The following is a 27,718-nucleotide window of genomic DNA, read 5'->3' as shown; positions in this document are numbered from 1 at the left end:
GGATCAGGGTAATTAATACTTATCTCGGGCTGCAAGGGGTCCTTGGGAAGAGAGCACGGGGGTTAACATGTTTCAGGGGCTGCAGTGATTATCACTGTCTCAATAATCTCCCCCACCAACCTGACCACCTTCCTGCCTGGCACTATCACACTCCTTGCACTTCTTTGGGTCAGTGTTTCCTTCACTCCAGAGTTTCTCCAACTCTGGTCTTTGGGAAGTTGTTGGAAATGCAAAATTCTCAGCTTCCATCCCAGGCTTTTCTAATCAGAGACTCTGGGGGTGGGGCCCAGAAATTGGCATGCCCTCCAGATGATGCTGGTGCAAGCCCAAGTTTGAGCTTTCATTGCTCTGCTCTGACCCAAGCTCTCCCAGAGACACTTGGCCTGCCTGTTCACTTTTCTATCCCCAGTGCCTGGCATCTAGGAGGCATGCCCTAAATATATTCTGATGCATAGTAACGATGTTAATGATAGCAGCTAGCCATTGGTTGAGGACCTCCAGTGTGCCAGGCTATCTTCTAAACATTTTAAGAGGGTGAGCGCACTTAAAGCGCCACCCCCGGGATCATTTTACGGATAGTGAAGCCGGTTCCGAGAGGCCAAGCTCTGAGCCCCGGGGGAGATCACGCAGGGAATCCCGCGTTTCACCGCTGGCTGCTCAGCGCCCTGGACGGGGCATAGCGGTCGCGGGTATCCAGGGCTCCGCGAGGGCGCCCCTGCCCCGCCCCACCCGGGGTCCGCGCGCGTCAGCGGCTCGTGAGAGCGCACCCGGAACCGGTCCGAGAGGAGCTCGGCGGCGGCGGCGGCGGCGGCCCGTGGCGAAAGTGCGGCTGCGGAAGCGCGGCGAGGCCGGCGGCGCGAAGGAGGAAGTCCGGGGAGGCGCGGGAGCTGGGGGTCTGCGGCGCCGAGCGGACGCCATGGGCCGCCTGCACTGCACGCAGGACCCCGTGCCCGAGGCCGTGGGCGGCGACATGCAGCAGCTGAACCAGCTGGGCGCGCAGGTGGGCCCGGCGACCGCGGCGCGGGATCCGGGCGGGGGCCCCGGAGGGGATGGCGGTTTAGGCCGCAGCCGCCCGCTGTGCGTTGTGGCGGTAGGGGGGGATTCGGGGAGGGGCTGAGGGGAATTGGGGTCTCAGGCCAGTTTTGAGGGCCTAAAGATCTCGGGAGGCCTAAGGCCAAGCTGAGGGATCCCAGGAGGATCTCGGGGACCCAGAAATGGGACTGGGGGACTTCTGAGGGTCCTGGGAACCAGGAGAGTTTGCAGGGTCCTGGAAGTGGGGCTGAGGGGAGTCTTCATGAGGCCGAAGGGAGTTGGGAGAACCGAAGTAACAGACTAAGGGCCTTGGGAGGCTGATGGAGTTTGGGGGAGCCGTGGAATTTGGTGGGCCAGGCGAGGGACTGAGACATTTTGTAGGAAGGCCGGGGATCTTAGGGAGACTTAGCCAGGGGGGTCTTAGCATCTCGAGGAGGCTGAAGGAGCCTGGAGTGGGGGCAGGTCATCAGGGGGTGGGATGTGTGTGTAGGTAATGGCCAGGCCAGAATGGCTCTGTGGGCAAGCGATGACATCCTGTCCTCGTCGCCACTCCCATCCGCCCCAATTAAGGGAGATACTGGTAGTCCCCAAGGAAAGAAACCATGTACCCTACACAGTAGAGGGCGGGTGCTTGATGGTAGTGGGGCTGGCAAAGGCTTTTTCTCACTATTCAGGCTGCAGGTGCCCTCCAGTCAACCTTGACGTCTTCCTGCTCCTGTGCTGGTTGGGATGCCCCTTTCATACCACTAAGTCAGACAAATTAAGCAAGTTAAAATGTCACTTCTCACCACCACAGCAAAGGTGCATTTATTTCCCCCACTGGGTTGTAACTTCCCAGGAGGTGGGGCCCCTGTCTTTCATCTCAGCATCCTCACAACTTATTGTTTTCTCATGAAGTAACACTAATTGTAATGCCAGTCGTGTTCTACGGCTTCAGTGTCCAAGAAAAATGAACTGCAAGCCTCAGTTCTACTTTTACATTTTCTAGCAGCCACATTTAAAAATTCAAAAGAAACAGGAAATGAATATAATGTGTTTTCTGTAATCCACTGTATCAGAATATTATCATTTCAATGTGTAACCCACATAAAGTATATCAGTGAGATATTTCACTTTTTGGTACTGAGGTTTCTGATTCTAGTGTGTACTTTAAAGCGCATCTGAAATTACCTTTTTCAAGTGCTCAGTAGCCACACTGAGCCACACTGAGCAAACCTTTTTCAAGTGCTCAGTAGCCACACATGGCTGGCAGCCACTGTATTTTACAGCCCAGTTCTAAGTGCTTTTATGTGTATTAAGTCACCGAGTTCTTGCAACCACCCTAGGAGTCAGGTACTATTACCATTCCCATTTCACAGATAAAAAAAATGGTTCAGGGAAATCAATTGACCTGTTTAAGGGCAGTCAGCCAGGAAGTGGTGGAGCCAGGAATTCAGGACCGGACACCTGACTTCAGATCCTGGGGAATTAAACACACTAGAATAGAGCTTTGTAGGTGATCTCCCCAATCAGGTAGTTTAGCTTTTACTTGTTTATGTATTGGGGCTTTCTGAAAGACTTCCATTTGGAGAATAAAAAAGATTCTGCTGCTAAAAAACTTTTTTTAAAGCTTCTGGATTGTATGATCTCTAAGGTTACCTCCAACTTGGTATTCTAAAGATAATCCACCTCCTTTTAGGTCAGAGCTGGACTCATTTTCTAACCTTGAAACGCACTTTAAACCTTTACCTTTGTTTTTAATACAGAAAGCTTTTTCCTGATGAGCAACTTATCAGAGTCCTTTGGGCCATTTTTCCCCCTTTACTTGGGTGATCAAACTTCTCTGAGTAGCCACTCTGTTAGCTGAACTTACTTTGAAGTCGGAGGCCCAGGCCTCAAGGAGAAAAAGAATCATTGTATTAATGCTGGCATCACCATTTATTGCTTATTCGGTGGGTATTTATCTGAATGCCTCCTGTGCACCAAATAGCCACTAAACCCAGTGAGATTTATAAAGGTTGATGAATGAGGCCTCTTGTGCTGGGGAAGTTGTGATCTGCTGGGGCAGGTCAGAAAATGGAGACATGGTACAGCACTGAGTGGATCTGCATGTGCTCTCTGATGCCGTGGACAGTCCTAGGTAACGTAATCACTAAAAAAAAAAAAAAATCACTGTTAGAGTGGTTATGAGAGGATATTCAGAAAAATATAAAGAAGAAAACAAATGGTCTACAGTCTCTCACCTAGCAACACACACAGAAAATTCAGACAGTATTCAAAGGTATAAAATTAAAAAACACCTATTTCTCTTGAAATAGAAATCATTTTGATAGTTTCTCATGTATCTTTATAGAAAAACAAGTCTGCAATCTGCCATCGTATGTATGGGTATCCTTTCAAAACTTTTTTTTACACAAAAGGGAGTGTGATATTCCTTGAAACAGATCTAACATAATTTAACCGGTCCCCTATTAATAGACACGTAAGTTGCTTTCAGTTTTTTACTTTTAAGAACAATGCTGTCAACAAACTGCTTTGTGTGTGTCTGGGTTTACTTTTTAGAACATCTCTGAAGGGTATACTTCTTGCAGTGGAATTACTAGGTCAAAGGGTCTGATTGTTTAAAAAAGTAGATATGGATTTTGCTAAGTTACAGTCCAGAAAGGTTGCCCCAGTTTATCTTCTCAACAGTGTGCAAGCATGTCTGTTACTTTCACCAACACTGGTGTCATCAGACTATTAGTTTGAAGATCTGATAAGTGAAAAATTGGTATCTCCTTGTTTTGCTGATTTGCATTTCTCATCTGGAATGATCTTGAGAATCTTTTCATATGTTTAACTGGTAAGAGTAGTTAAGATTTTGATTTCATGGATATTCATGAGCAGGTGAGCATTCCAAGGAGAGACAGCTATGCAGGTACAAAGGCAAAGAATGGGGAAAGTGTTTAGGGAAGATTTATTCAACAAATACTTACTGTGCACTTACAATAATTAAGGTGCAGTTTACCATACAAAGCTGGAGGAGGAACCTTCTCTGTTAAGACAGGTTTGTGTTCCTTATCAAGATTGAAAATTCTAAGTGCCCCCAGGTGAGGTTCCAAGAGGGAGCCTCAGAACTTAAGAATTTGGGTAGGTCCCTTTCTTGTTGGGAGTGTCCTGGTATCTTGGCAGGGCTTTGAGGATAAGGAGGTTTTGGAAGAGTGGAGATAGGGATGGGGGTCGGTAACCGCCTACAGACCACAATAGCTTGAGGCCCCTCTTGAGAGGCAGGGATGAGACCACACAAGGAGCCCGAGCCTGAGTGCTAGGCTGAGGCCTGGAAATGGAAAAGCAACTGGAGGCCTTCTCAATCACCCCATTTTTTAAAAGGCCCCAGGTGGCATAGCAAACACGGTTTGCCAAAGATCTGACAGTTCCACAGATCTGCAGCAAAAAAATAAATAAAATAAAATAAAAATGAAAGAAATAGAGGAAAACACAGTTTGAGGACACATTCTCAAGCCAGTCTTGACTATTCTTGTTTTCACTATATCAGCATTTGGGCAAGGCTGATACCCAATATCACAAATACTGCAGAAAAACAGCCCCTGGACCAGCATTGGTTAAAGTGTTCCCATGGAATATCCATGAAGTTTTGAGAAAGCAGACACCTCTATGCCATTGGGTAGTGGGAGTGTAAATCTGTGCAACTTCTTTGCAAGGCAATTTGGCAATATTTTCTCAGAATTTAAAATGCATATATCTTAGAGAATAAACTAGTGGTTCCCAGTGGGGAGGGGGGAGGGGCAAGATAGGGGTAGGGGATTAAGAGGTACAAACTTTATGTAAAAAATTAATAAACTATAAAGGGCTTCCCTGGTGGCGCAGTGGTTAAGAATCTGCCTGCCAATGCAAGGGACATGGGTTCGAGCCTGTGCACCACAACTACTGAGCCTGAGCTCTAGAGCCCGCAAGCCACAACTACTGAGCCCACATGCCACAACTACTGAAGCCTGCACGCCTAGAGCCCGTGCTCTGCAACAAGAGAAGCCACGACAATGAGAAGCCCGCGCAACGCAACGAAGAGTGGCCTCCGCTCATCACAACTAGAGAAAGCCTGCGCACAGCAATGAAGACCCAACACAGCCAAAAATAAATAAATAAATAAATAAATAAATAAATAAGCTATAAGGATATATTGTACAACACAGGAAATATAGCCAATATTTTATAAAAACTATAAATGGAATCTAACCTTTAAAAATTATGAATTACTGTGTTGTACACCTGGAACTTATATAATGTTGTACTTGAACTACACCTCAACATAAAAAATGCATATATCCTTTTGACCTAGGATGCATTTTAAGAATATATCTTTTTTTCTTTTTTACCGCACCGCGAGGTTTGTAGGATCTTAGTTTCCTGACCAGGGATTGAAGCTGGGCCCTCGGTAGTGAAAGCTCAGAGTCCTAACCGTTGGACCTCCTGGGAATTCCCGAGAATATATCTTATAGACATACATGTCACAAAGAAATATGTGGGAGGATATTCATTGCAGCATCGTTTACATAACACCAACAAACACACCCATTAATGTTCATTTCTAGGGAAATAAATTATGCTAAGTCTTTACCAGTTGAATGTCATGCAGTTGTTAAAAGAACTGGGTAGATTTATATCTGCTGACATGATTGATCTCTAAGCTGTAATTGAGTGAAAAAAAGGTGAGGTGCAGGGAGTGGGTTCCGTATGATCCCATTTGTATTTAAAAGAAATTAAATGAAAATAAAATGATGGGAAGGCCACAGAGGTGTTAGCAGTAACTACCCTGGGGAGTGTGACTAAAGTGGGAGGGGGCAGGGAGGGAGCAAGACATTTTATTTTATATTCTTTTATGTTAGCTGGGTCTTTTTAAAACCTTCTGCATATATTTTATATTTTCAAACGCTAGTTTTATATTTTAAAATAGAATACATTTTAGAATAAAATAATACAGAGCCTTGCCAGGGGTTTACGTGGAGTTTAGTGTCATGGGAAAAAGGGCAGATGCATTTGACAGTCATATTGCACGTATAGCTTTGGGGGCTCTGAGCTGAAGTATCTAATCTTTGTTTAAATGTTATCTTGCTTCAGGAAGGTGGCTCCATTGGCATAGTGACTTTAGTTGTAGCTGTGGGAATTGCTACCGTTGGTTTAGCCTCTAGCCTGGCGCTGTACTGGAGGCTTTGCATGTGCCAATTAGTACTGTTCTGGAAGCTATGTACTATTACCTTCATTTTCCCGATGAGGACTGAATCACAGTGAGGCTGAGTGACTTGCCCAGGGTCACATTGGGTGGTCAGCAGAACAATGATTCACATCTGGGTCTTTTAAACTCTTGTGTGTTGATTTTCCCCACTATGCCACACACACTGTGTCCATTGGGAGGGAACATGGGAAAGTAATGACATGTGTCTCAGTCTGCTTGGGCTGCTGTAACAAAATACCACAGACTGGGCAGCTTGAACAGCAGAGGCTGGTGATTCCAAGATCAGGGTGCCACCAGATTCAGTTCCTGGTGAGAGCTCTCTTCCTGGCTTGCCTTCACGCCGTGTCTTCATGACCTGTGCCTCACAGAGAGAGCTCTGGGGTGTCTTCCTCTGCTTACAAGGGCACCAGCCCTATGCGAGTAGCGCCCCACCCTTATGACCTCATTTAACCTTTGTCACCTCCTCACAGCCCCTCTCTCCAAATACAGTAATACACTGTGTTTGGTGTTAGGACTTCAACATATGAATTTGGGGACACACATCTATTCAGTTCTTAATAATATGGTACTGATAAAGAGGTTCACATGCACAAAAGAATAAGAGACTCTTCTAAGACAGTGTATAATAACATGTTAAACTTTACTGTTTTGTCATATACTCAACAAGATGTTTATTGTGGGAGAAGGAAACCCAGAAGACATGGATAGACAAAACAGAAGAAAATAAAAATCTAAAATCTTGCCACACAGAAGTAACTGCTTTCAGAAGCAAGGTAGAGAAAAAGTTCATATAATATGTTACCATTTGTGAGGGTGAAAATGGGAGAAATTATGTATCTGAATTGACATGTTTGAATAATAAGTATGTGAAAGTATAAACAAAAAGAGAAAAGAAAAAAAAAGTAACTGCTATGAATGTTCCAGTGATTTTCCCTTTCAGGTCTTGGGGGGGGGAGGTGTTGGAGGGGTGGTATTTAGACCCTTGGGATGTATGTGTGAACATGTGTGCATACACTCACCATCTCTCAATATGTATCTCCTAAGTATCCCAATAAGATACGTGAGTTTTTCAGACAATATAGTGGTACAGACAGATTGACACTGGTGGTGGGTATTGTGAATATTTGTAACTTTTTTTTAATTGAAATATAGTTGACATACAATATTATGTTAGTTTCAGGTGTACTACACAGTGATTTGACATTTGTGTACATTATGAAATGATCACCGTAAGTCTAGTAACCATCTGTCACCATACAAACTTATTACAGTATTATTCACCATATTCCTTATGCTGCATATTACATCCCTGTGGCTAATTTATTTTGTAACTGGAAGTTTGTACCTCTTAATCCCCTTAGCCCACTTCATACCCCACCCCTCTCCCCTCTGTATCTGTGAGTCTGTTTTTGTTTGTTTTGTTTTTCAGATTCCACATAAAAGTGAGATCGTATGGTATTTGTCTTTCTCTGACTTATTTCACTTAGCATAATACCTTCTACATCCATCCATGTTGTTACCAATGGCAAGATTTCATTCTTTTTATGGCTGAGTAATATTCTGTTGTATATACGTACCACATCTTCCTTATCCATTCATCTGTTGACGGACGCTTAGGTTGCTTGCGCGTCTCGGCTATCGTAAATAGTGCCGCAATGAACATTGGTGTGCTTACATATTTTCAAATTATGAATGTTTGTAACTTTAAGATGATCAAAACAGGTATCAACATCTGTGTGTTCCTCTTCTCTCTTAAGGGGCTGTAGTAGGACGGGATGTGGGAACACTGACCCAGGAGTAGAATTTTACTGATGTTCTGTGTTCTCTTCACAGAAGTTCTCAGCCCTGACGGAAGTACTCTTCCACTTCCTAACTGAGCCAAAAGAGGTAAAGTATCTTGTGTTAAGGAGCGTTCCCGAGTGTGGGCCTACAGTCCTGAGATGCTTAGAAAGTGAAGGCCTGGTTTGTGCTGTCCCCTCTCTGCAGGTGGAAAGGTTTCTGGCTCAGCTCTCTGAATTTGCCACCACCAACCAGATCAGTCTCGGCCCCCTCAGAAGCATCGTGAAGAGCCTCCTCCTGGTTCCAAATGGTGAGTAGCCTCTCCCGGCAGCCAAGGCCAGAGACATTACTTGAACATTCCCTCAATCCACCGAGTTGGCAAGTGTGCTCTGGGCACTGAGCCAGAGCGTTTGGTAGTGAACCAGACATGGGTGGGACTGCAGTCTAGGAAGGGAAGCCAGGTAAACGGATAGCCATAGGAGAGTATAACTGCGGTCTGCATCCCAGCTTCCATGCCCAGACTTATCTGGTCCTCTGCGTGATAGGTGCAGAAACTGAGAGTAAGAATTTAGAAACTTTTATGACAATTTGATGAAGTCTCTTCAGTCTGTTAATTTTTTAAAATGGGGCTTTTTTTAAACTGTGGTAAAATAATACATAAACATGTAATCGACCATTGTAACCATTTGGGCCGTATATTTTGTATGTGTTTTTTCAGTTCTAGGAATTAATTTTCATTGTATTTTACAAAAATATCAGTCCATGATGGATTGAAAACTTTAAAAGGTAGGTCTTCTGCTGCAGGTAGTCTTAGAAGCAGGGTTTGCCTTAGAGCAATCAGAGAAAGTTTCTAGTCAGAAGGGAGGTGATCACAAAGGTTGAGCTATAGGGCCGTCCGTAGTAGCACTGTTTATGACGGAGAAAAATTAGAAGCAATCAGATTACCCAGCAGCTGGAAATTGGTGTAACGAGTTGAGGTGCATTGTTAGAGGGGAGCATCACGGTGGTCAAGAATTCAGTTTGAGTTAGTAGGACCTGAGTGGGAGTCTGGCCCTTGATAAGTAGTGTGACTTTGGCTAAGTACCTGATCTCTTTCAGCCCCTAGCAACAACCGTCCCCCAGCAGTTGATCCCCTCCAACTAAGCTTGTTTTTGGTGTGTGCATGGAGTTGTTCTGAAGCTTACTTAAGATAACATAAATAAAACGCTTAGCACAGTACCTCAGCAAAAGGTGGTTCTTATTTTTCAAATTATGTAGTAATTTAAAAAGATGCTGTTGAGGAAAATGTAATGATATGGAAAACCTTTCACAGTATTCTGTTGAATACTGTCTGCCACTGTCCTATTTTTGCATTAAAAAAAAAAGTTCACTGTGGCTCTATCTGGGTAGTAGGACTGCAGGTTGTTTTAATTGTTTATTTTTAGCTATGTTTTGTCTAAAAAGTTGCAAGAATTAATTTGGCAATTTAATTAAATGTTAATTTTATTTAAAGAGAGACATGACCTTTGAGCCCAGTCTTAAGGAATGAATAAATGTCAGCCGGGCTGAGAGGAGATAAAACGGCATCCCCAGTTTGCATATTTTAAAAATCAGTAATAAGCTGATCTTCCCAAGATCTCAGCGCAAAGGTGCATTAAAAGTTGGGTGCTTGATTTGTTTGTTCCTGTCGGGCCTTCTGTTATATCTTAGTGCAGATCCTTTCCTTTGCCGTGTCTTGTGATCAGAACATCCCTGAGGTTTCCAGCTGTGAAATTTTATGATCCTCTGCTTGTGCAGTTCTTGCATTCTTTGCCCTCATGGCAGGTTAAAGCATGAGAACCACAAGGCTGGATGGGAACTTGCAGTCTTTTTAACACAGGAATAAATTTTCATTATAAACTTAAAACTGCAGAGCTCTGGAGAGTCAAAGGGAAAATCCCCTTTTACTCTCATCCCACTCTTGTCTCTAGGAATAATCACAGTATAATTTTGGTGTATATCCTTTTTTTTTTTTTTAATTTTATTTATTTATTTTTGCCTGCGTTGGGTCTTTGTTGCTGTGTGCAGGCTTCCTCTAGTTGCAACAAGCGGGGGCTACTTTTCGTTGCGGTGCGCAGGCTTCTCATTGCGGTGGCTTCTCTTGTTGTGGAGCATGGGCTCTAGGCGTGTGGGCTTCAGTAGTTGTGGCTTACAGGCTCAGTAGTTGTGGCTCACAGGCTCTAGAGTGCAGGTTCAGTAGTTGTGGTGCACGGGCTTAGCCGCTCTGAACCATGTGGGATCTTCCCGAACCAGGGCTCAAACCCGTGACCCCTGCGTTGGCAGGCAGATTCTTAACCACTGTGCCACCAGGGAAGTCCAGTGTATATCTTTTTATATTTTTATATATAAAATGGTAATAAACCATAGAATTGCTCTGCGGCTTGCATTTTTTCATACCTAGTACATCAAGGAGATCTCTCCACATCAACTTCATTCTTCTGATGACTGCAGTGTACCTTGGACTGAATGTATCTTCTTTTAGTTAATCCATTTCCTGTTGCTGGACATTTTAGTTCTGACTCTTCACTCTTAGAAACAATATCACAGTGAACGTCCTTAGGAAATCTATGTTCTCAACTTATGTGAGCATTTCGTAGGACAGGTGCCCAGAGTGCAGAACCAGGAGTACTTATTCTGTTTATTCTCATTGTCTAGCCTACACCTGTAGGAATGGGGAAACCTGTGAGCTGTTGTGGATACTGGTTTTTCGGGAGATCTCTGTCTGGTGTCCCTGCCTCCATTCTTTCCTGTCCTTCTCATCTCTGCTCCCCGCCACATTCCATCCTGCCAGACTGCCTTAATCCCTCCTAATCCTAGCGCTCCAGCCTCTGTTCTACCTCTTTCAGAAAGTCTTCCCAAACCATTTCAGTCCATGGTGAGCTCCCCTTCCTCTCAACAACCGAGATAGGTTCTTTTATCTGAAGCTCTTATTTTGGACTATAATCATTTTGTTTTCTGTTGATCATGCTGTTTTGTGTGTGTCTATCTCGTGGCCCTAACAGACAGTTCTTTGAAGTCAGGGGCTTGTCTGTACTACTTTCCTAAGCCACAGTCACAAGTAAAGTGAAGACATAGAGCAGGAGATTTTAGCACATGCTAGGTGAGTTGAGCTGCACTTGGGAGACCCTGTGATCCTCCCAGGGGATGCTGGGTGTGTATTCTTCAAGCAGGACTGATTGTCTATGTTTATGGCATACTGCTTTCTATAGACGCAGAGGACACTGAGGCATGCTGAGTTCCAGCGATGGGCTTTGCAAGCTCACTTGGATTTGAGTCTTGGTCATATCACCTAATGTAGCTATTTGGCCTTGGACAAATCAGCCTCTTGGCGCCTCAGTTTCTCATCTGAAAAACGGAATAATAAGAGCAGTTTATGGTGTTGGCATTAGGAATAAATGAGTTAGTACAGTGCTTGCTGAACTTCAGCATTATTTATTGATTGTTCAGTTAATTTCAGTCCTTTGCCTCGATATCAGATCATCAGGTAAAACGTTCCTTCCTTCATCTAATGGAGAGGATCTGAATTCACCTCTTGACTATTTAATGTCCCAAAGCTTTTCAAGCTTTTCAAGTTCTAGAATCGAAGTCTCAGGTTTGCTGTATTTTTCAGTAGCTCTCAAGAATTTCTTTTACTCTTCTTTTTGTTCTCATGCAATCTGACTTTTCTCTTCCTGCAGAGTTTTTCTGCTTGAATTCTCCATTTCTTCCAGAGCATCTCCTAAGCATCTGAGGTAGCTTGTAAGTCTCTTGGCCTCCTCCTCATCCCTTGGCCTGATGTGCCATTTTCTTTTCCTTTTTTCTTTTTTTTCTTTCTGCACTGCACGGCTTGTGGGATTTTAGTTCCCCCACCATAGATTGAACCCGGGCCCTCGGCAGTGAGAGCATGGAGCCCTGACCACTGCACCGCCAGGGAATTCCCAATGTGCCATTTCTTTTCAGTCCCAAAGGCTGCCATCCCAGAACAAGTTCTTAGCCCTTCATGCCTTGTTACGGCAGCACCATCTCCGCTTCTGTTCTCCCATCCCAGATTCCAGTTTGCCCTGGAGTATAGTACAACTTGGATACTTGGACCCTGCTGTTCCTCTCAACTGTTTATTTTGCATAATAAATTCTGTAGTCCTTAACTGGGCATTCAAGGCCTTCCCCAATCTAGTCTGAAGTGTAAGGCCCTCATTCTCTTCCCCTTCCCTCATCCTGGTCCTGCTTGTGCAGTAAGACCTCACTGTAGAAGTGCAGCTTGTTAGAGCTGAAAGGATCTCGAGAACTCTTCAGATCAGTCTTCCCCAGATTGGTGTTTTCATCCAGAAAAGGCTTCAGTGGCCAGACAGGGTCATAAAATACTGTCCCCGCACCCCCCAGCCTTGGAATCTTGGAGATTCACACACACATTAACATATCTCAGGTTCTGAAAAGTCCTGCAGTAAAGCAACCTGCTTAACCAGTATCTGTGAAACAGTTAACCATGGACCTCTTCTTTTTTTGGAGGGGGGGAGGGGGGCAGGGGGAGGGTCAAGTAAAAGCTTTGTAAAGTGCTGATCTAGTCTGATCTTTGTCTTGGAGATAAAGAAACAGAGCCCTAGAGAGGGGAAGTGACTTAAGATCTTACAGTGGAAAAGCTGCTGCTAGAACCTCCCTTGATTAGCTCAAAGGTTGTGGGGTTTTTGGTTTGGGTTTTTTTTGTTGTTGTTCTTAATGTTTTTCTTTTACTAAGTATGTAATTCTTTTTTTTTTTTTTTTTTTTTTTTAGTATGTAATTCTTAAAACCACCTGAGATCAACCTTTATCATCCCATGGACGAATTGCTTCATCTGTGCCCCACTAATTCTCCTCATTGCTCTCCAAACTGGACTATTTTTAAACAAATCTCAGATATCATATCGTTTCATTCAGTTCATTCAGTTCCTAGTTATGTATCTCTAAAAGATAAAGGACTTTTTCCCCCTTATCAAGTCGCTGTGCAATTATCGTATCTAAAATTAAAATATGCAGTCAGTGTTCAGACTTCCCCATTGTCTCGTACATTTTATTTGTAAGTGGCGTTCTCATCAGGATCCCAATAGAGGGCCCCCACCTTGCATTCGGTTCCTAGGTGGCCCTTGTGTGCTCACTTGTCACTGTGGCTCCTTCACAGCTCTGAGACCTTGAGCCACATCACTTAACCACTCTGACAATCAGTTTCTTCAGGAATAAAATGAAGCTAATACTAGTAGCTCATACATTGTTGCAAGAATGGAGAAAGATGGCAGTCTAGTGGTTAGGACTCACGCTTTCACTTCCGGGGCCAGGTTCAGTCCTTGGTCGGGGAACTAAGATCCCACAAGCTGTGTGGTGCAGCCAAAAAAATTAAAAGAAAATAATTTTAAAATTAAAATTAAAAAAAACCATTTCTTCCCAAAAAATGGAGAAAGATAAATGTAAAGCGCTTGCTTCAATAATGAGTGGTAGCTACACTGCCGCTGGTATGATGATCGATTGTCATTATCATCATGAGTTGTCTCCTAGAAAAGATTGCAGATAACTTCACAGTAGGGCCATAATTTAAGTGGTTTTTACTTTAATACATTGCAAGATATCTGGCCCTTGTGGGTACTCAGTAACTGGTTGTTTTTTAAGAAAAGGTGATAACTCCCTTTCCCCACTCCTAAAGGAGTCTGTCTGGCTGGGCCAAAAAAGGAATAATCAGCACTGAACAATAGTCACAAATGGTATTTAATCAAATGTTGAACTAAGTTCCCCAGGGTTCCTGACCTTACCCTGCTCTGTTACTTTTCTCTGTGGCACTTTTCAATAATACTCTATATGGCTTACCTACTTGTTACATTATTGTTTTGGTCTTTCTCCTCCCAAAAGATTGTGAGCCTCAGGAGAACAGAGATTGTTGCCTGTTCAGTTCATTGATGTATTCCAGGGTCCAGCACAGTGCTGGCACATAGTGGGTGCTCAGTACATCTGTGTACAGTGACCGTGACCTCTGTTTCCCCGTGAACCTCGCAGGGGTGGATTCAGCTGGTCAGCCTTCAGGGTCAGTAATGGCTGAATGAATGGGGCTCACTGTGCTCTCCCATCTGCTTCCTCCTCCAGGGCTCTTCACCAAGGCTTAGTTCTGTTGCTTGGGCTTCCCTTATTATACTGAATAAACTTACATAGATTTTGGCTGGAAGAATAGTGTTTGCTAATTTTCCAACTGTTTCCTGAAACCCTCACCCTCACATACACTTCTGTCTTGTCACCCGTCCTATTTGATGGCAATGGGGGTTTGCCTAAGGCAACTGTTCCAGTGAAAAGTGGAGCTCAAGGACTTTTATAAACCATCCCGGATGGTTATCTGTGTTTAAAGGACATTCTCAGATTTCCCCTAGTGACATGTTCTGGTGACTCCAGGCCTGGAGTTCAGAGTTTTCTATCTGACATAGGGTCAAGGCTGCAGGCCTGTCTTGCATTTAGGACAAAGGAATCACCAAAGGAAAAAGCTGAAAAAGAAGCTAAGGGCTTGAGGCCTAGCACAATGCAAATATATATATACATATGTATATTTCTAAAGTATGGCTCCTGCCTGCCCCAGGTAATGAGATGACATCAGGACGGAGAGCTTGCTCTGGCCCCTGCAGCTTGGTAGCCTCTGTTGTCAGTCACTGTCAAGGCGTGGCCTGGTACCGCCTCCCCGACAGCATCTCAGAATGACCTGGAGTGGAAAGAGCCTGGGTTTGGGGACCCTCTGGCCTGTAAGCGACTTTCTCTGCCACTTGCCAGCTGTTGTGGCCCTGAGCAATTCATATAATTTTTTTTTCTTGGCGTGGGGGACATTTTTTTTAATTATAGAAAGTACAAGAAAGAAAACAAAAATGGCTCACAATTTTACTGTCTTCACATAAAAAAACCAGCGTGCAGCTAGAACATTTTTAAATGACACAAAGAAAAAGTCCCACCCAGTCCCTTTCCCAAAAGATATCCACTCTTAAGTTTTTTGTGGATATGTTCAGAAAAAATATGCCTCACATCTGTCTACTTAGCTATAAGGATATAATTAAAGCTAGAAATAAGAATAGATAATATATACTTCTTTATTATGCAAAAGGGATTACATTGTGCAGACTGTTCTTACCTTTCCTTTTCTTCTTTCAATTATATTTTGCAAATAGGCACATCAAAAGCTACCTTATTCTTTTTAAAGGTTGCATAGTATTCCATTGTATGGATCCTTTCGTTCAGTATGTGCTTACTGAGTGCCAACCAATGAACAGCGCCAGGCACTTTTTTAGGAGCTTGAGACACAGCAGTAGGCAAAATGGACCACGTCCTTGTTCTCATCAAACTGACATTTTAGTGGGAAAATGGACAATAAATATGTAACATAAAGTTGGGTAGTTATAAATGCGATGCAGAAAAGTATACTTGAAGAATGGTCAGGGATCCTTTCAGAGGAGGTGCGATTCAAGCAGATTCCAGAATGAAGTGAGGGAGTGAGCATGTACGTATTTGAGGAAAGTGTTCCCAGCAGAGGGAACTGCAAGGGCAAATGCCTGGAGGTAGGAACCTGCCTAGCAAATGACAAGAAGAGCTAAGGGAGGGGAGAGAGCATAGGGTTCTAAAGAGGGCCAGATCCTGCCAGGCATTGTGAGAGCTTTGGATTTTACTATGAGTGAAACAGGAGCTATTAGAGGGTTTTGAGCAGAGGGGAGACATGGTCTGACTTAAGTTTTAACAAAATCACCTCGGCGCCCAGGCGGTTACGTGGATGCACCAAAACCAACGTACTGTTGCTGACACTTCATCTCTCCTGCCCACATTGCTGAAGAGCTGCCCACGTAGATCTCAGTGTATTTGGGGGCATAGCTGCAGTTGAGTTCTTGGCAGTGCAGTCGTTGACTATGGATTTGCCAAATCTTCTCCCCCAAAAGCTCGATCATTCTGATCTTTAACTTCCTGGTAAATTAAAAGTTACCATAATAATCTCCACTTCAGAGTATTTTGGGATCATCAAACAGAATATTGGATTTGAACTGGATATAAACTAAGGAGCAGCACCCGTGGTAGCCAGGAGTTCTTTGGAGTGTCTGGAATGTAGCCGCCTTCTTGGAGAGCTTTTATGGCCAAGGTTTCCTGGGGTCTTGCCTTTTTTATTTCCCGGTGGTTTCCTTGCTCGGTCTGATTTTGCAGATAAAAGATTTCCTCCCTTTGTTGACATGGTTTATTTTGCAGGGGACAACAGCCTTTAGGGTTGTTTTTCTGGAGTGCGATGGGGGCGGAGGCTCAGGTTTAGGGTGTTACTTCAGGGCCCTCCCTGGATGGTGGTGGATGTCTTCTTACTCTTTGATGAGTCATCTTCTGGAAGACTAAGAAGTGGAAAATTTTAAAGCCGCTGCCAGATCGTGACTCGAGGCTGTAGCCTGCGGGTTAAAGGTTGAGAAGCCCGGACTGCTGGTAGCAGTTTGTTCTCAGGAACTGGGAGGCTGCAGGCAGGACAAAGCGGCTCCCACGGGGAGGGGGCTCCCAGGGCTCCTGGGGGCAGGTCCTGATAGCCCCTCTGCAAGTGACTTGGGAACCGTAGAGGCCAAACTGCTTACTCCACCTGGGTTTACTTCCTGAGGGCTGATCTCTGCGGCGGGCTGGCCAGTATGTAGATGGGAACGGTGTATGATCTGCCCTGACCAGCGCTGTGGCCCCTGGGCCCGTGTGGCTGTTGAGCACTGAGGAACAGAATCGTACATTTTCTTTAATTTTAATTCATTAAAAGTTAAAGAGGGGAATTCCCTGGCGGTCCAGTGGTTAGGACTTAGCGCTTTCAGTGCCGAGGGCCCAGGTTTCATCCCTGGTCGGGGAACCAAGATCCCCGCAAGCCTCGTGGTGCGGCCAAAAACAGAAAAATAAATAAAAAGAGCCACGTATGTTCAGTGGTTATGGATCACACAGCGCAGCTCTGGGCTGTTACCCCTGCACCCTGTCTGACCTTGAACTCCCCCGCTTGGCTCAAGGAGTCTGTGGCCTTATTTCCTCAGATCAGGTGCCCCATCCCCAAGTCCATACAGTCTTTTCTTTTGGCTCTGACGTCATCCATACTTTCTGGAGGGGCCAACACGTGTGTGGCCCAAAAAAAGCCCCAAAATGTGCTGCCTCGTTCTCCCGGGTCTCGGGGGCTCCTTCCTCCCCGACTGGACTGAGATGGAGCTGAGTCTGCTCATTCCTGTTGTCATCCTGGTCACTTAGGTTGTGCCCATTAAATACTTACTGCTAGCTGATTGATTGATTTGCCCTCTTTGACTGATTTCTCCCCTCCCTCCTAGGTGCCTTGAAGAAGAGTCTCACAGCTGAGCAGGTCCGGGCTGATTTCATAACTCTGGGTAGGTGACCACCAAGGCTGCTCAGGGTGACAGGCCCTGCAGCCCTTCACTGTGTTCATGTCTCCTCCTGTTCTCTTATAGGTCTCAGTGAGGAGAAAGCCACTTACTTTTCTGAAAAGGTATCATAATTCCTCCTAATCAAGGTTAATTAAGATCGCTTGCTTTTATTTCATGAAAAGAAACAAATGGAAAACGCTGACTAAGGAAAAACCGTCAGTCATCATGTGTCGTCTCCCAGCTTAATGTTTTTCATTTGGTTTCATGCAAATGACAGACATGTAGCTTTTAAACAGCACTATTCAGTGCATCTCTAATTTTTTCCCTCTGATTTGACTGAATATAAATGTCATACAGTTTTTGTTCCAACCTGGATTAAATCTTGGAATAAAAGAAAACATTTAAATTGTCTCCTGCCCCTCTTGACTCCCCCCAGCCCCCAGATCTGTGCACATAGGCCGAGCCCTTCGTTCTGCATGCTTACCACTGTCTGTATAAAGACTAAACATGCTGTGTTGGGGGCGGAATGAAGAGGGGGGATTTTTTCCCATTGTTATGACTTTGGCTTTTTGCTTTTGTTCCAGTGGAAACAGAATGCCCCCACCCTTGCTCGATGGGCCGTAGGTCAGACTCTGATGATTAACCAGCTTATAGATATGGAGTGGACATTTGGAGGTAACTAGTTAGAGCCAGTCCTGGGTCATTTGGGTGATGTAGGGTTGGGTGGCAGAGGCTTTCAGATGACTTTGCTGGGGAAGAGGTGTCCTTGGTCCCCCAAGACTGTTGGGTCCAGCACCTGCTTCTCTGTGTCGCTGTCAACATTCGGCAGCTCTTCCTACCCACAGGTCTCAATAAGTTCACTTCCTGAAAAGCACATTCTGCCGTCCCCCACATGGCTTCTGCTGTACAACTTACAAGATTGGGGTCTTCAGGGTGAGTCCTCAACCAGTCACTTACTGGTTTTCTCTTTTGTGTCACAGTGACGTCTGGGAGCAGCGAACTGGAAAAAGTGGGAAGTATTTTTTTACAAGTAAGTCTTCTCCTGATCTCTGAAAATTGGGAGATTTTTGACTTGGTATTAAATCTACATCGGGTTTCTTTAATATCCAGTGCCTTGTGTATCTCAGAGCAATGTGGTCAGCCAAAGATGTAGCCACTAACACGCTTACTTTCAGATTAATAGGATCGGGATATTATTCTTGAAAATTTGATTATTCATGTAATCGCGGAAATTGTTAGAAGTTTTGGTGGTGGACGATCCAGACTGCTCCCTAGTAACTCTCAAGTGAGATGCTGGATGCTTTGATGTTTACGTGACAGTTCAGGTTTCAGGAATTTCTTTGCCCAGTTGTCATCATTTTAATTTAAATGTTTTCTTTCTCTTTTTCCTTTTTGGATCAGTTAAAGTTGGTGGTTAAGAAAGGAAATCAAACTGAAAATTTATACATAGGTGAGTCCAAATTCCCATTAGAGCTCTTTCCCTTTTTCCATGTTTTCTTCAGTCATTGGGCTTGTGAAGCCCGCCACCAATCATTTTTCCAGAAGGAAAAGTCATAACCAAGCTGTGGAGTCACCATTCTGCTGCCTTTGCTCTCATAAATAATAAGCCATCAGCAGGTTGGAGACCCCACAGTTTGAAGACTTTTAGACCTTTTTGCAAAAGGGAAAGGGTGAGGTAGGAATGGCGAATATCGAAGAGCAAGAAGCTCTTGCTGTAGGAGCCACATCTACTGTCCTGAATGACCCCCTTTCATCCCTTTGTGCTGGGGAGTTAATGCCATTTTAAATCCCCCCCTTCCTTTTTTTTGTGGAGCTGAGAACTTTCTATGTTCAAGGCTTCAGTTCTTTTTTTTTTTTTTTAAGGCTTCAGTTCTTTATTATGATCAATTACCTGTCAAGAACTGCTTAGAGGTACTAAACCAAAAAAGAAAAAGAAAGTCTCCGGGTGGAAATTCACTTTCTTGGATGATTCTGTGGAGTTGGAAACACTCACCTGAAGCTGCATTTTCTCTCCCCAGAATTAACCTTGCCTCAGTTCTACAGCTTCCTGCACGAGATGGAGCGAGTCAGAACCAGCATGGAGTGTTTCAGCTGATTTCTGTCCCCCTGCATCTCCACCTCGCCCCCTCCCTGCCCCCTCCTCCTCCCCTGTGACTGCTCAGAGAGGCCGCTCGCTCCCAGGCCTGTGGCCGCTCCTTTGGGCCTGCTTGCCTCTTGGGAGCCCAGGTGCAAAGGTTTCTGAAAAACAAAGGATTAAGTACTTAAGGAGCCTGATAGGCTGGTCCTGAAGAGTCTTTGTTGAGGGACCCTCCACGACCTATCTCCCAGGTCACGGTTTAGATATTCAGAGAAGCGATTGCATCTCAGATGCAGGGGAGGAAATAAGTCGAGTCACCTCCCTTTCAAAGTTCCAGAGTAAACAAATGGTCTATCGCTCAAGATACGCACTGATGACCTTCCCCCGCAAAAGAACGAGGACTTATTTATGGCTGAGGAAGAGGTGGACTCCGTGAATGACACACGGGGGAGCCCCCAGCGGAGTTTGTATGTTTGTGGTGGTGGTGCTTTGCTGATCAGTCTTTAGTGGATACCTGTGTAAGAATACATGCTGGGTCTGCTCTGAAAAAAACTGAGGCTTCACTTCAGGTTTTGCCCTGTTGTGTGTAATGAGGTGGGCCTTTTCAGGCGATTTCAGCTTGTTTTGGTTCAAGCTGACCTTCTCTGGTGGTTAGAAGAAGAATAAAAAAGGTTCTGAAGAACAGGTCTGCATCTGGCCGTCTCTATGCATGGATTAAAGAGTCACCTGCCTTTCAGAGAGCTAGTGCTCTTATCTTCAAAAATTATCTTCCTGGGCTTCCCTGGTGGCGCAGTGGTTGAGAGTCCGCCTGCTGATGCAGGGGACACGGGTTCGTGCCCCGGTCCGGGAGGATCCCACATGCCGCGGAGCGGCTGGGCCCGTGAGCCATGGCTGCTGAGCCTGCGCGTCTGGAGCCTGTGCTCCGCAACGGGAGAGGCCACAACAGTTAGAGGCCCGCGTACCGCAAAAAAAAAAAAATTATCTTCCTGATTTTGGTGAGGGCCCTGGGTCTTCAGTGAAATTTGCCGTGGTCCAAAGTGGGAATTCGTAAGATCAGTTCAGGGGAAACTGAGGTTAAAAACATCATAAAAAGCGGAGTGGATGAATGCTTTGTGTTCAGTACCACCCTGGCACGTAAGTTCTCCTCCTCCTACCTCTCCCCTTCCCCTCAGAAATTTTCCTAACTTTTGAGTAGATTATACATGCCCATGATTCAAAAAATACATTGTAGAGTAATTCCTTCTCCCGCCCCACTCCCCACTTACCTAGTTCCCCTTCCCAGAGGGAACACCTGTCATGAGTTTATTCTGTGTTCATGCATTTGCAAATACACAGGCACTGAGTTTGACTTTTCTTCCCACACAAATGGTAGCATACTGTATACACACCGTGTCCTGCACCTCACTTTTTCCCACTTGGAAATCATTCCACATCAGAACAGAGAGAGCAGCCTCATTTTTTGAACAAATGGATGATTTATTTAACCGCTTTCCTGCTGATGGGTGTTTGGGTTGTTTCCATTCTTTTTTTATATATATAAATTTATATATTTTATTTATTTATTTTTGACTGCATTGGGTCTTCGTTCCTGTGTGTGCGCTTTCTCTAGTTGCAGCAAGCGAGGGCTACTCTGTTGCGGTGCAGGGCCTTCTCATTGCAGTGGCTGTTCTTTTTTCGGAGCACGGGCTCTAGGCGTGCGGGCTCAGTAGTTGTGGCTCGTGGGCTGTAGAGCACAGGCGCACACGGGCTTAGTAGCTCTGCGGCATGTGGGATCTTCTTGGACCAGGGCTCGAACCTGTGTCCCCTGCATTGGCAGGTGTATTCTTAACCACTGCGCCACCAGGGAAGTCCCTCCATTCTTATTTTCTTATGAACGATGCTACAACTGAATTTTATATACCATTTTACATGTGGGGGAGTGTATTTATAAGGTAAACATGTGGATGTGGAATTGTTGGGTCAAAGAATATGTGCATTTATCAAAGAATATAGAAGGAATAAAGCAAAAAGCCCCTCTGCCCTGTCTCCCATTACTCAGTTCCCCCACTGCCCTCCTCCAACAGGTAACCCCTGCTGTTAATTTCTTAGTTATCCTTCCAGAGAGTTTTTCCCCCACAGGTAAGCAATACGAATTTTAATTTTTACTCTTTTTTTGCTGTTTACACAGATGATTATACACTATACACATTATTATTAATATATCTTGGAGCTCTTTCCATGTCAGTACATAAAGGGACTGCATCTTTTTCTGTGGCTACAATATATTCTGATATGTGGATGGGTTATAACCAGCATTTACAATTTTGATAAATAGTGTGGGTATTAGTGTTCTCCAGAGAACAGAACCAGCTGTGTGTGTGTGTGTGTGTGTGTGAGAGAGAGAGAGACAGAGACAGAGAGAGAGACAGAGAGAGAGAGGACTGATTTATTTTAAAGGATTGGCTCACAGGATTGTGGAGGCTTGGTAAATCTAAAATCTGTAGAGTAGGCTGGCTGGCTGGAGACCCAGGGAAGAGTTTCAGATCCAGTCCAAAGGCAGTCTGCTGGCAGAATTCCTTGCTTGGAGGAGGTGGGGGAGTCCAGCTTTGGTCTAATAAGACCTTCAACTGATTGGATGAGGCCCACCCACATTACAAAGGGGAACTGCTTTTCTCTGGTTTAAAGTCCACTGACTTAAATGTTAATCTCATCTCAAAAACACCTTTATAGAAACATCCAGAGTAATGTTTGATCAAACATCTGGGCACAGTGGCTCAGCCAAGTTAACGCAACGCACAAACCAAACCATGACAGTGCCAAACTGACCTCTTCAGAGATTGTTCCAATTTATATAAGATTACTGCCCACACGTCCCAAAGAAGAGCAAATCAGTGCCTTTGGACAGAACTTCCAGATGTGTCCATGAGGTTTCGTTTGCCTGACACCCTGGGAATCTAATATAAAAAGAATTCACAGAATGTCAGAACAGGAAGCTACCCAAAGTGCAAATCTAGTTAAATCCCTTTGCATTACAGATGGGGAAACTGAGACCAGAGATCGAAACTGGCTGCCGGCCAGCGGTGTGTGCTGCCTTGGGAACCATGGGGCCTGCTTGGTTCAGCAACGGGGTCCTGAGAGACCTGAGGGGGTCGGCCCAGCAAGCAGCCCAGGGTTGGTCCGTGTCAGATGCTCTGCGAGAGCTGTACCTGGCTCCCCTGGGCGGATTCTGACCAAGGAGCTCCTGGCCCTGCCCAGTTCAGGCTCTCCTGCCCAACTGGACCGGCGCAGTGACTTTGTGATGGCCCCTCCCCAGTCTTCAATTTCCCAGCTTCTACAGCGTGGCCTGGCCCTACATGAGCATTCTCACGGGCGAGACTCATGTCGGCCAACAGATCGAAAGGCTCACGGTTCTGCTGGGGGCCCGGGTAAAGTGTAGACTCCCTGCACACCAAGCCCCATGGTCTGGCCCTGCCTGTGTCTCCCAGGGCTCCATCTCCCGTGCCTCCTGGCGGTGTCCCGTGCCTCCTGGCGGCATCCCGTTGTACCGCAGCGTCTGGTCCACCATGAGGCCATTTGCCTCTTCTCCCCTCATGCTGCAGTGCTTCCCCCATGCTTCAGGATGTAGCGGCCAGGACAGGTCTGAGGGCCTCCTCTGACAGCTCCAGGTCTCAGGTCTTCTTCATATCTCTGTGGCAGGGGCCAGGAGTGCAGGCTGTGGAGTCAGACCTCTTGGGTTCTTTTCCTGGCCCCTCTGCTCACTGCCTCTGTGACCTCAGGCAAGCGCCTAACCTCTCAGAACCTTAGTTTCCTCGTTTTAAAGTGGGTATAGTTCTCACCTCACAAGGTTATTGGACAGATCACTTAGCACAATGTCTGCTCAACTAATGGTGAGCTCTTCATTATCAAATTATTGTAATTGTTTCCAGAATTCTCTTTCCCACTAGCATGTGAGCTTCTCGGTAAGAAGCTTTTCAGCTCAATAACCCCAACACCTGGCATCAGTCAGCTGTACTCCTCCCCACCCCCAGCTGGTAACAGGGTAACAGGCCCCGTTGTTACTTGAAATGAGACTGTGTAGACCCTCCATGCAGGACTGTTAACAAACTTGCGTGGCTTTAGAAGAATAAATCTGGGGAAGTTGGTTTGACTGTTGGTCAATTGTAACATGGATTAGAGATAAGTCTTTACCGTGACGGGGGCTGGGCTGGGCACCCATCTTCCAAGAGCAGTTGAATGCCTTGCTCACAAACATTCTTGGAGCGCCTCCTACGGGCCGGAGCTCCGCTGGGCCCTGTGGGAGCAGGTGATAAGCGGTGCACACAGATAGATGACCCTTTCTTTTCAGCGACCTTATTTCTGTGCAAGAGGAGGTTATATCCTCAGTTCCATTTGCTGTAGTTCAGATCCCATTATGAACTCCAGGAACTACTTCGGTCCCTTGGTTGTATTGGAATTTTGTCAGCATTGATCAGGGCCACGGACTGCGGGGCAGGGATTTTGACGCAATGCTGGCAGGTTTGAGCAGATTCTTTCTCACTGTTAGCACTTCATCTTTGTACTGATCCCCTCTTGTTCCTATTCTGCTTAGAAATCTGCTGTCCATTAGCCTAGTCTTTGGCTGCAGGTTATTCTTATTTTATATTTTATTTACTTTTGGAGCATGGTGTTCATTAAGATGGCAGTGGTCAGGCCAAGAGGAGATCAACCAGAAATACCTGTATTCTTTCCCTGGAGGACAAAGGCTGTCCTGGTTGGGTTGGGGGAGGCGTTCACTGTTCAGTTCTGACACTGTTGATTCTTTTTACTCTGGTAGTGTTAAAAACAAATAAGCAAACAAACAGGTGATGAAAGGAGAACCCTCAAATAGTACAAGTGGTCAGCTGCTCCCCAATGGGACCAGCTGCCTCACATATGAGCATTTGCTAGAGTGTAGAAATGGCCGTTCCAAAAGGCCGCCTAACAACACATATTTTCCTGAGCACATTTTGTCTTTTCTATATTTCTTTTTTTTTTTTTTTTTTTACGTTTGCCGTGTTTCACAAAGGCATTTGAGAATTTCTGTGAAAAGTACTATAGGTAGTGCCTGATGGATGATACCTTATACCTGGACAGTACTATACTTTTTTTTTCTTTTTTTGGCCATGCCACGTGGCTTGCGGGATCTTAGTTCCCCAACCAGGGATTGAACCCGCACCCTCTGAAGTGAAAGCCCTGGACGGCCAAGGAATTCCCTATATTTTGTTTTTTTGAGGGGAGTCATTTTTTTTCATTTAAAAATTTTATTTATTTATTTATTTATAATTTAATTTATTTATTTATTCATTGGCTGTGTTGGGTCTTTGTTGCTGTGCTCAGGCTTTTTTCTGGTTGCCATGAGCGGGGGCTACTCTTCGTTGCTGTGCGCAGGCTTCTCATCGTGGTGGCTTCTCTCGTTGTGGAGCATGGGCTCTAGGCGTGGGGGCTTCAGTAGTTGTGGCACACGGGCTCAGTAGTGTGGCTCGCGGGCTCTAGAGCACAGGCTCAGTAGTTGTGGCACACGGGCTTAGTTGCTCCACGGCATGTGGGATTTTCCCGGACCAGGGCTCGAACCCATGTTCCCTGCGTTGGCAGGCGGATTCTTAACCACCGTGCCACCACGGAAGCCGAAGAGTTAAATTTATTAAGGCATAGTTTACATACAGTAAAATTCACCCTTTATAGGTGTACAGTTCAATGAGTTTTGAAAAATGTATACAGTTGTGTAGCCACCACTGTTATCAACATACAAAATATTTCCATCGCCCCAGAAAATCCCCTCATGAGTCTTTATAGTCAGTCCCCTCCCCTCACTCCTAGTCCTGGAAACCACTGACCTGATCCCTTTCCCCACAGTTTACCTTTCTCAGAATGTTGTATCAATGAAATAATTCAGTATGTAGCCTTGTGTGGCTAGCTTCTTCCACTTAGCATAATGTATTTCAGATTCATCTATGTTATTGACATGTCAGTAGTTTTTTCCTTTTTATCCGTGGCTTGTGTTCCATAGTACAGATACATCCCAGTTTATAAATCTGTTTACCAGTGACCAGTGGAGTAGGTTGTTTCTTGCTTTGGTGATTATGCATAGAGAACAGCATTCATTCCTTCACACACACCATCTTGTTTGAAGCTCAGGACACCCTGAGAGTTGGGTATTGTTACACCAGTATCTGAGAAAAAGGACACATCAAGGGTTACACTGCATGAGGTCACATGGCAACAATTGGAATTTTGGTCTTCTAACTCCCAACTAGAAAGGATTTTTGTTTGGTTTTTACCAAGATACAATTCATATTCCATAAAGTTCCAATTAGAAAGGTTTTAACAGAACTTACCTAAATTAAGAAGTATTACAAAAATCAAACCCCCACTGAAACATCTCCATGAATGTTTTACTTCTCAGCCTGTGTTAAAACAGGAGGAATCTTAAAATATCATCTCTTGATCCAAATGAGGCTCTTTCAAACCATGGGTAACCCAATGATGAATACAATGTACTAGTCCAAAATAAACTAAAATTAATATAGCAAATAATTGAAAATAATCTAGTATCAGGCAATAAGAGATTAGTTATATACATTATGGTGTGTGCATGTAATGGAGGAGCATGTAGCCATTGAAATGGATATTGAAGACAATGAAAGGATCATGGTCATGATGTGTTGCTTAAAAAAGCCAGGCTATGGGCTTCCCTGGTGGCGCAGTGGTTGAGAGTATGCCTGCTGATGCAGGGGACACGGGTTCGTGCCCCAGTCCGGGAAGATCCCACATGCCGCGGAGCGGCTGGGCCCGTGAGCCATGGCCGCTGAGCCTGCGCGTCTGGAGCCTGTGCTCCGCAACGGGAGAGGCCACAACAGTGAGAGGCCCGAGTACCGGAAAAAAAAAAAAAAAAAAAAAAAGTCAGGCTACAAAACAATAAGATCAAGGTAAACCTACTCTTGTAAAAAATGTCTACATAGAAATAAACTAGTAAGTAGATAAAATGGGTATAAACGTAAACATTAAGCAACTGTACTCCAATAAAAACTAATTCAAAAAAATTTTTAATTAAGGGAAAACATTATCAGTGGTTATTTCCAGGTCATGGAATTACAGGTTTTGAATTTTTTCTTTTGTTTATCTGTAGTTTCTAAGTTTTTCAATGTAAGCATCCATTAGTGTGCTCTGTTTATAGAGATAATACACGAAAGGTGCACAGTCAAAAAATTCTCTACCCGCCCAGATTGCTAAGAACATCGATTATTTTTGGTAAAAATATATTTTTTTCAACCAAAACAATTAAACTTCCTCCACCCCAACTACCTGAATTATTTCTAGATGCTTGTCCCTAATGAGGCCCTGGTGATTCCCTGGGGCTGATCTGGGCCCATAACCTGGGCCTTGTCTTCACTCCTCTGGCAGGTGGTCCCACTTCTCACCTGTGGCCCCTCCAGGGCCAGCTCCTCAACACTGCTTTTCATTTCTGCTGCACTAGGTCAGACCCTGAGCCCTGACAGGAGGTTCAGGAAAGCTTTAGTCAGATCACTACTTTCATAAAGAGAGGGAAGAAAGAGAGAGGGGAAGGGGGGTGGGCAGGGAGGGAGGAAGGAAATAGAGAAAAGCTTTAGTCCTTTCCCTCCCAGAGCTTACATTACCTCCTTTGATACTTCCTGCTAATGTGGTAGAATGAGTCTGAGCTTTGGAGTCAGATTTGGGTTCAAATCCGTCTCTTAACCATCTGTGTTCACGGGTGAGAATATGTTGACCTCTTGCTGTGCGCGAGCTCCTGGGCTAAGTAGTGTGTGGCCCTGAGGAGGGTTGCTTCCCTTCTCCTCTCCAGTTCATCTGTAAAATGGAGATAGTGTCGACCTCGCAGGGTAACTGTGAGGACCGAATGAGGTGCTCTCTGTGGGGCACGGGGCCCAAGGCCTGCTTCACAGCCTGCACTGCCATCCCCTCACTAACTTAGTACTAAGCCCAGTATTCAGAGAAAAGGGGAAACGAAACACATTCATTGGCAGCAGGTAGCCGCCTCCACCCATGATAGTCTCACCCTGGGACTCAATGAGTGGCTAGACTAGTGGTTCTCAAAGTGCAGTCCCAGGACCCACAGTATGAGCATCACCCGGAAACCCACTAGAAATTCAGGTTCTTGGGCCCTGCTCCAGACCTACTGGGTCAGGAACTCTGAGGGTGTGACCCGGTGCTCTACGTGGTAACCAGCCCTTGGAGGGTAACTGTGATGCACGCTTGCATTTGGGAGCCACTGGGCTACACCATCCCCTGCGTTTG

The 27,718-nt window shown here is 45.1% G+C and overlaps 1 protein-coding gene and 1 long non-coding RNA gene across 2 annotated transcripts; one reads left to right on the top strand and one right to left on the bottom strand.

Moving 5' to 3' along the window:
- The first annotated feature begins 637 nt into the window (after positions 1-637).
- COMMD7 (COMM domain containing 7) lies at positions 638-21,468 on the top strand. Its single transcript, XM_022592696.3, has 9 exons — positions 638-1,000; positions 8,075-8,128; positions 8,228-8,330; positions 17,320-17,376; positions 17,458-17,495; positions 17,958-18,048; positions 18,354-18,403; positions 18,775-18,823; positions 19,392-21,468. The coding sequence occupies exons 1-9, from the start codon at positions 917-919 to the stop codon at positions 19,466-19,468; spliced, it is 603 nt and encodes a 200-aa protein (XP_022448404.1). The 5' UTR covers positions 638-916; the 3' UTR covers positions 19,469-21,468.
- A 2,951-nt stretch (positions 21,469-24,419) lies between these two features.
- On the bottom strand, positions 24,420-27,291 carry LOC149747477 (uncharacterized). Its single transcript, XR_016387908.1, has 2 exons — positions 27,082-27,291; positions 24,420-25,617 (listed from the first exon to the last, which is right to left on the bottom strand). It is a non-coding gene; the product is annotated as an uncharacterized LOC149747477 (long non-coding RNA).
- Between the last annotated feature and the right edge of the window lie 427 nt (positions 27,292-27,718).

This window comes from Delphinapterus leucas, chromosome 15 (assembly GCF_059928025.1).
Source record: "Delphinapterus leucas isolate spDelLeu-1000000601 "Yukka" chromosome 15, BTC_Dleu_Yukka2, whole genome shotgun sequence".
NCBI lineage: Eukaryota > Metazoa > Chordata > Mammalia > Artiodactyla > Monodontidae > Delphinapterus > Delphinapterus leucas.
Note: the sequence above shows the minus strand (reverse complement) of the source record. Positions and strands in the feature narration are given on the sequence as shown.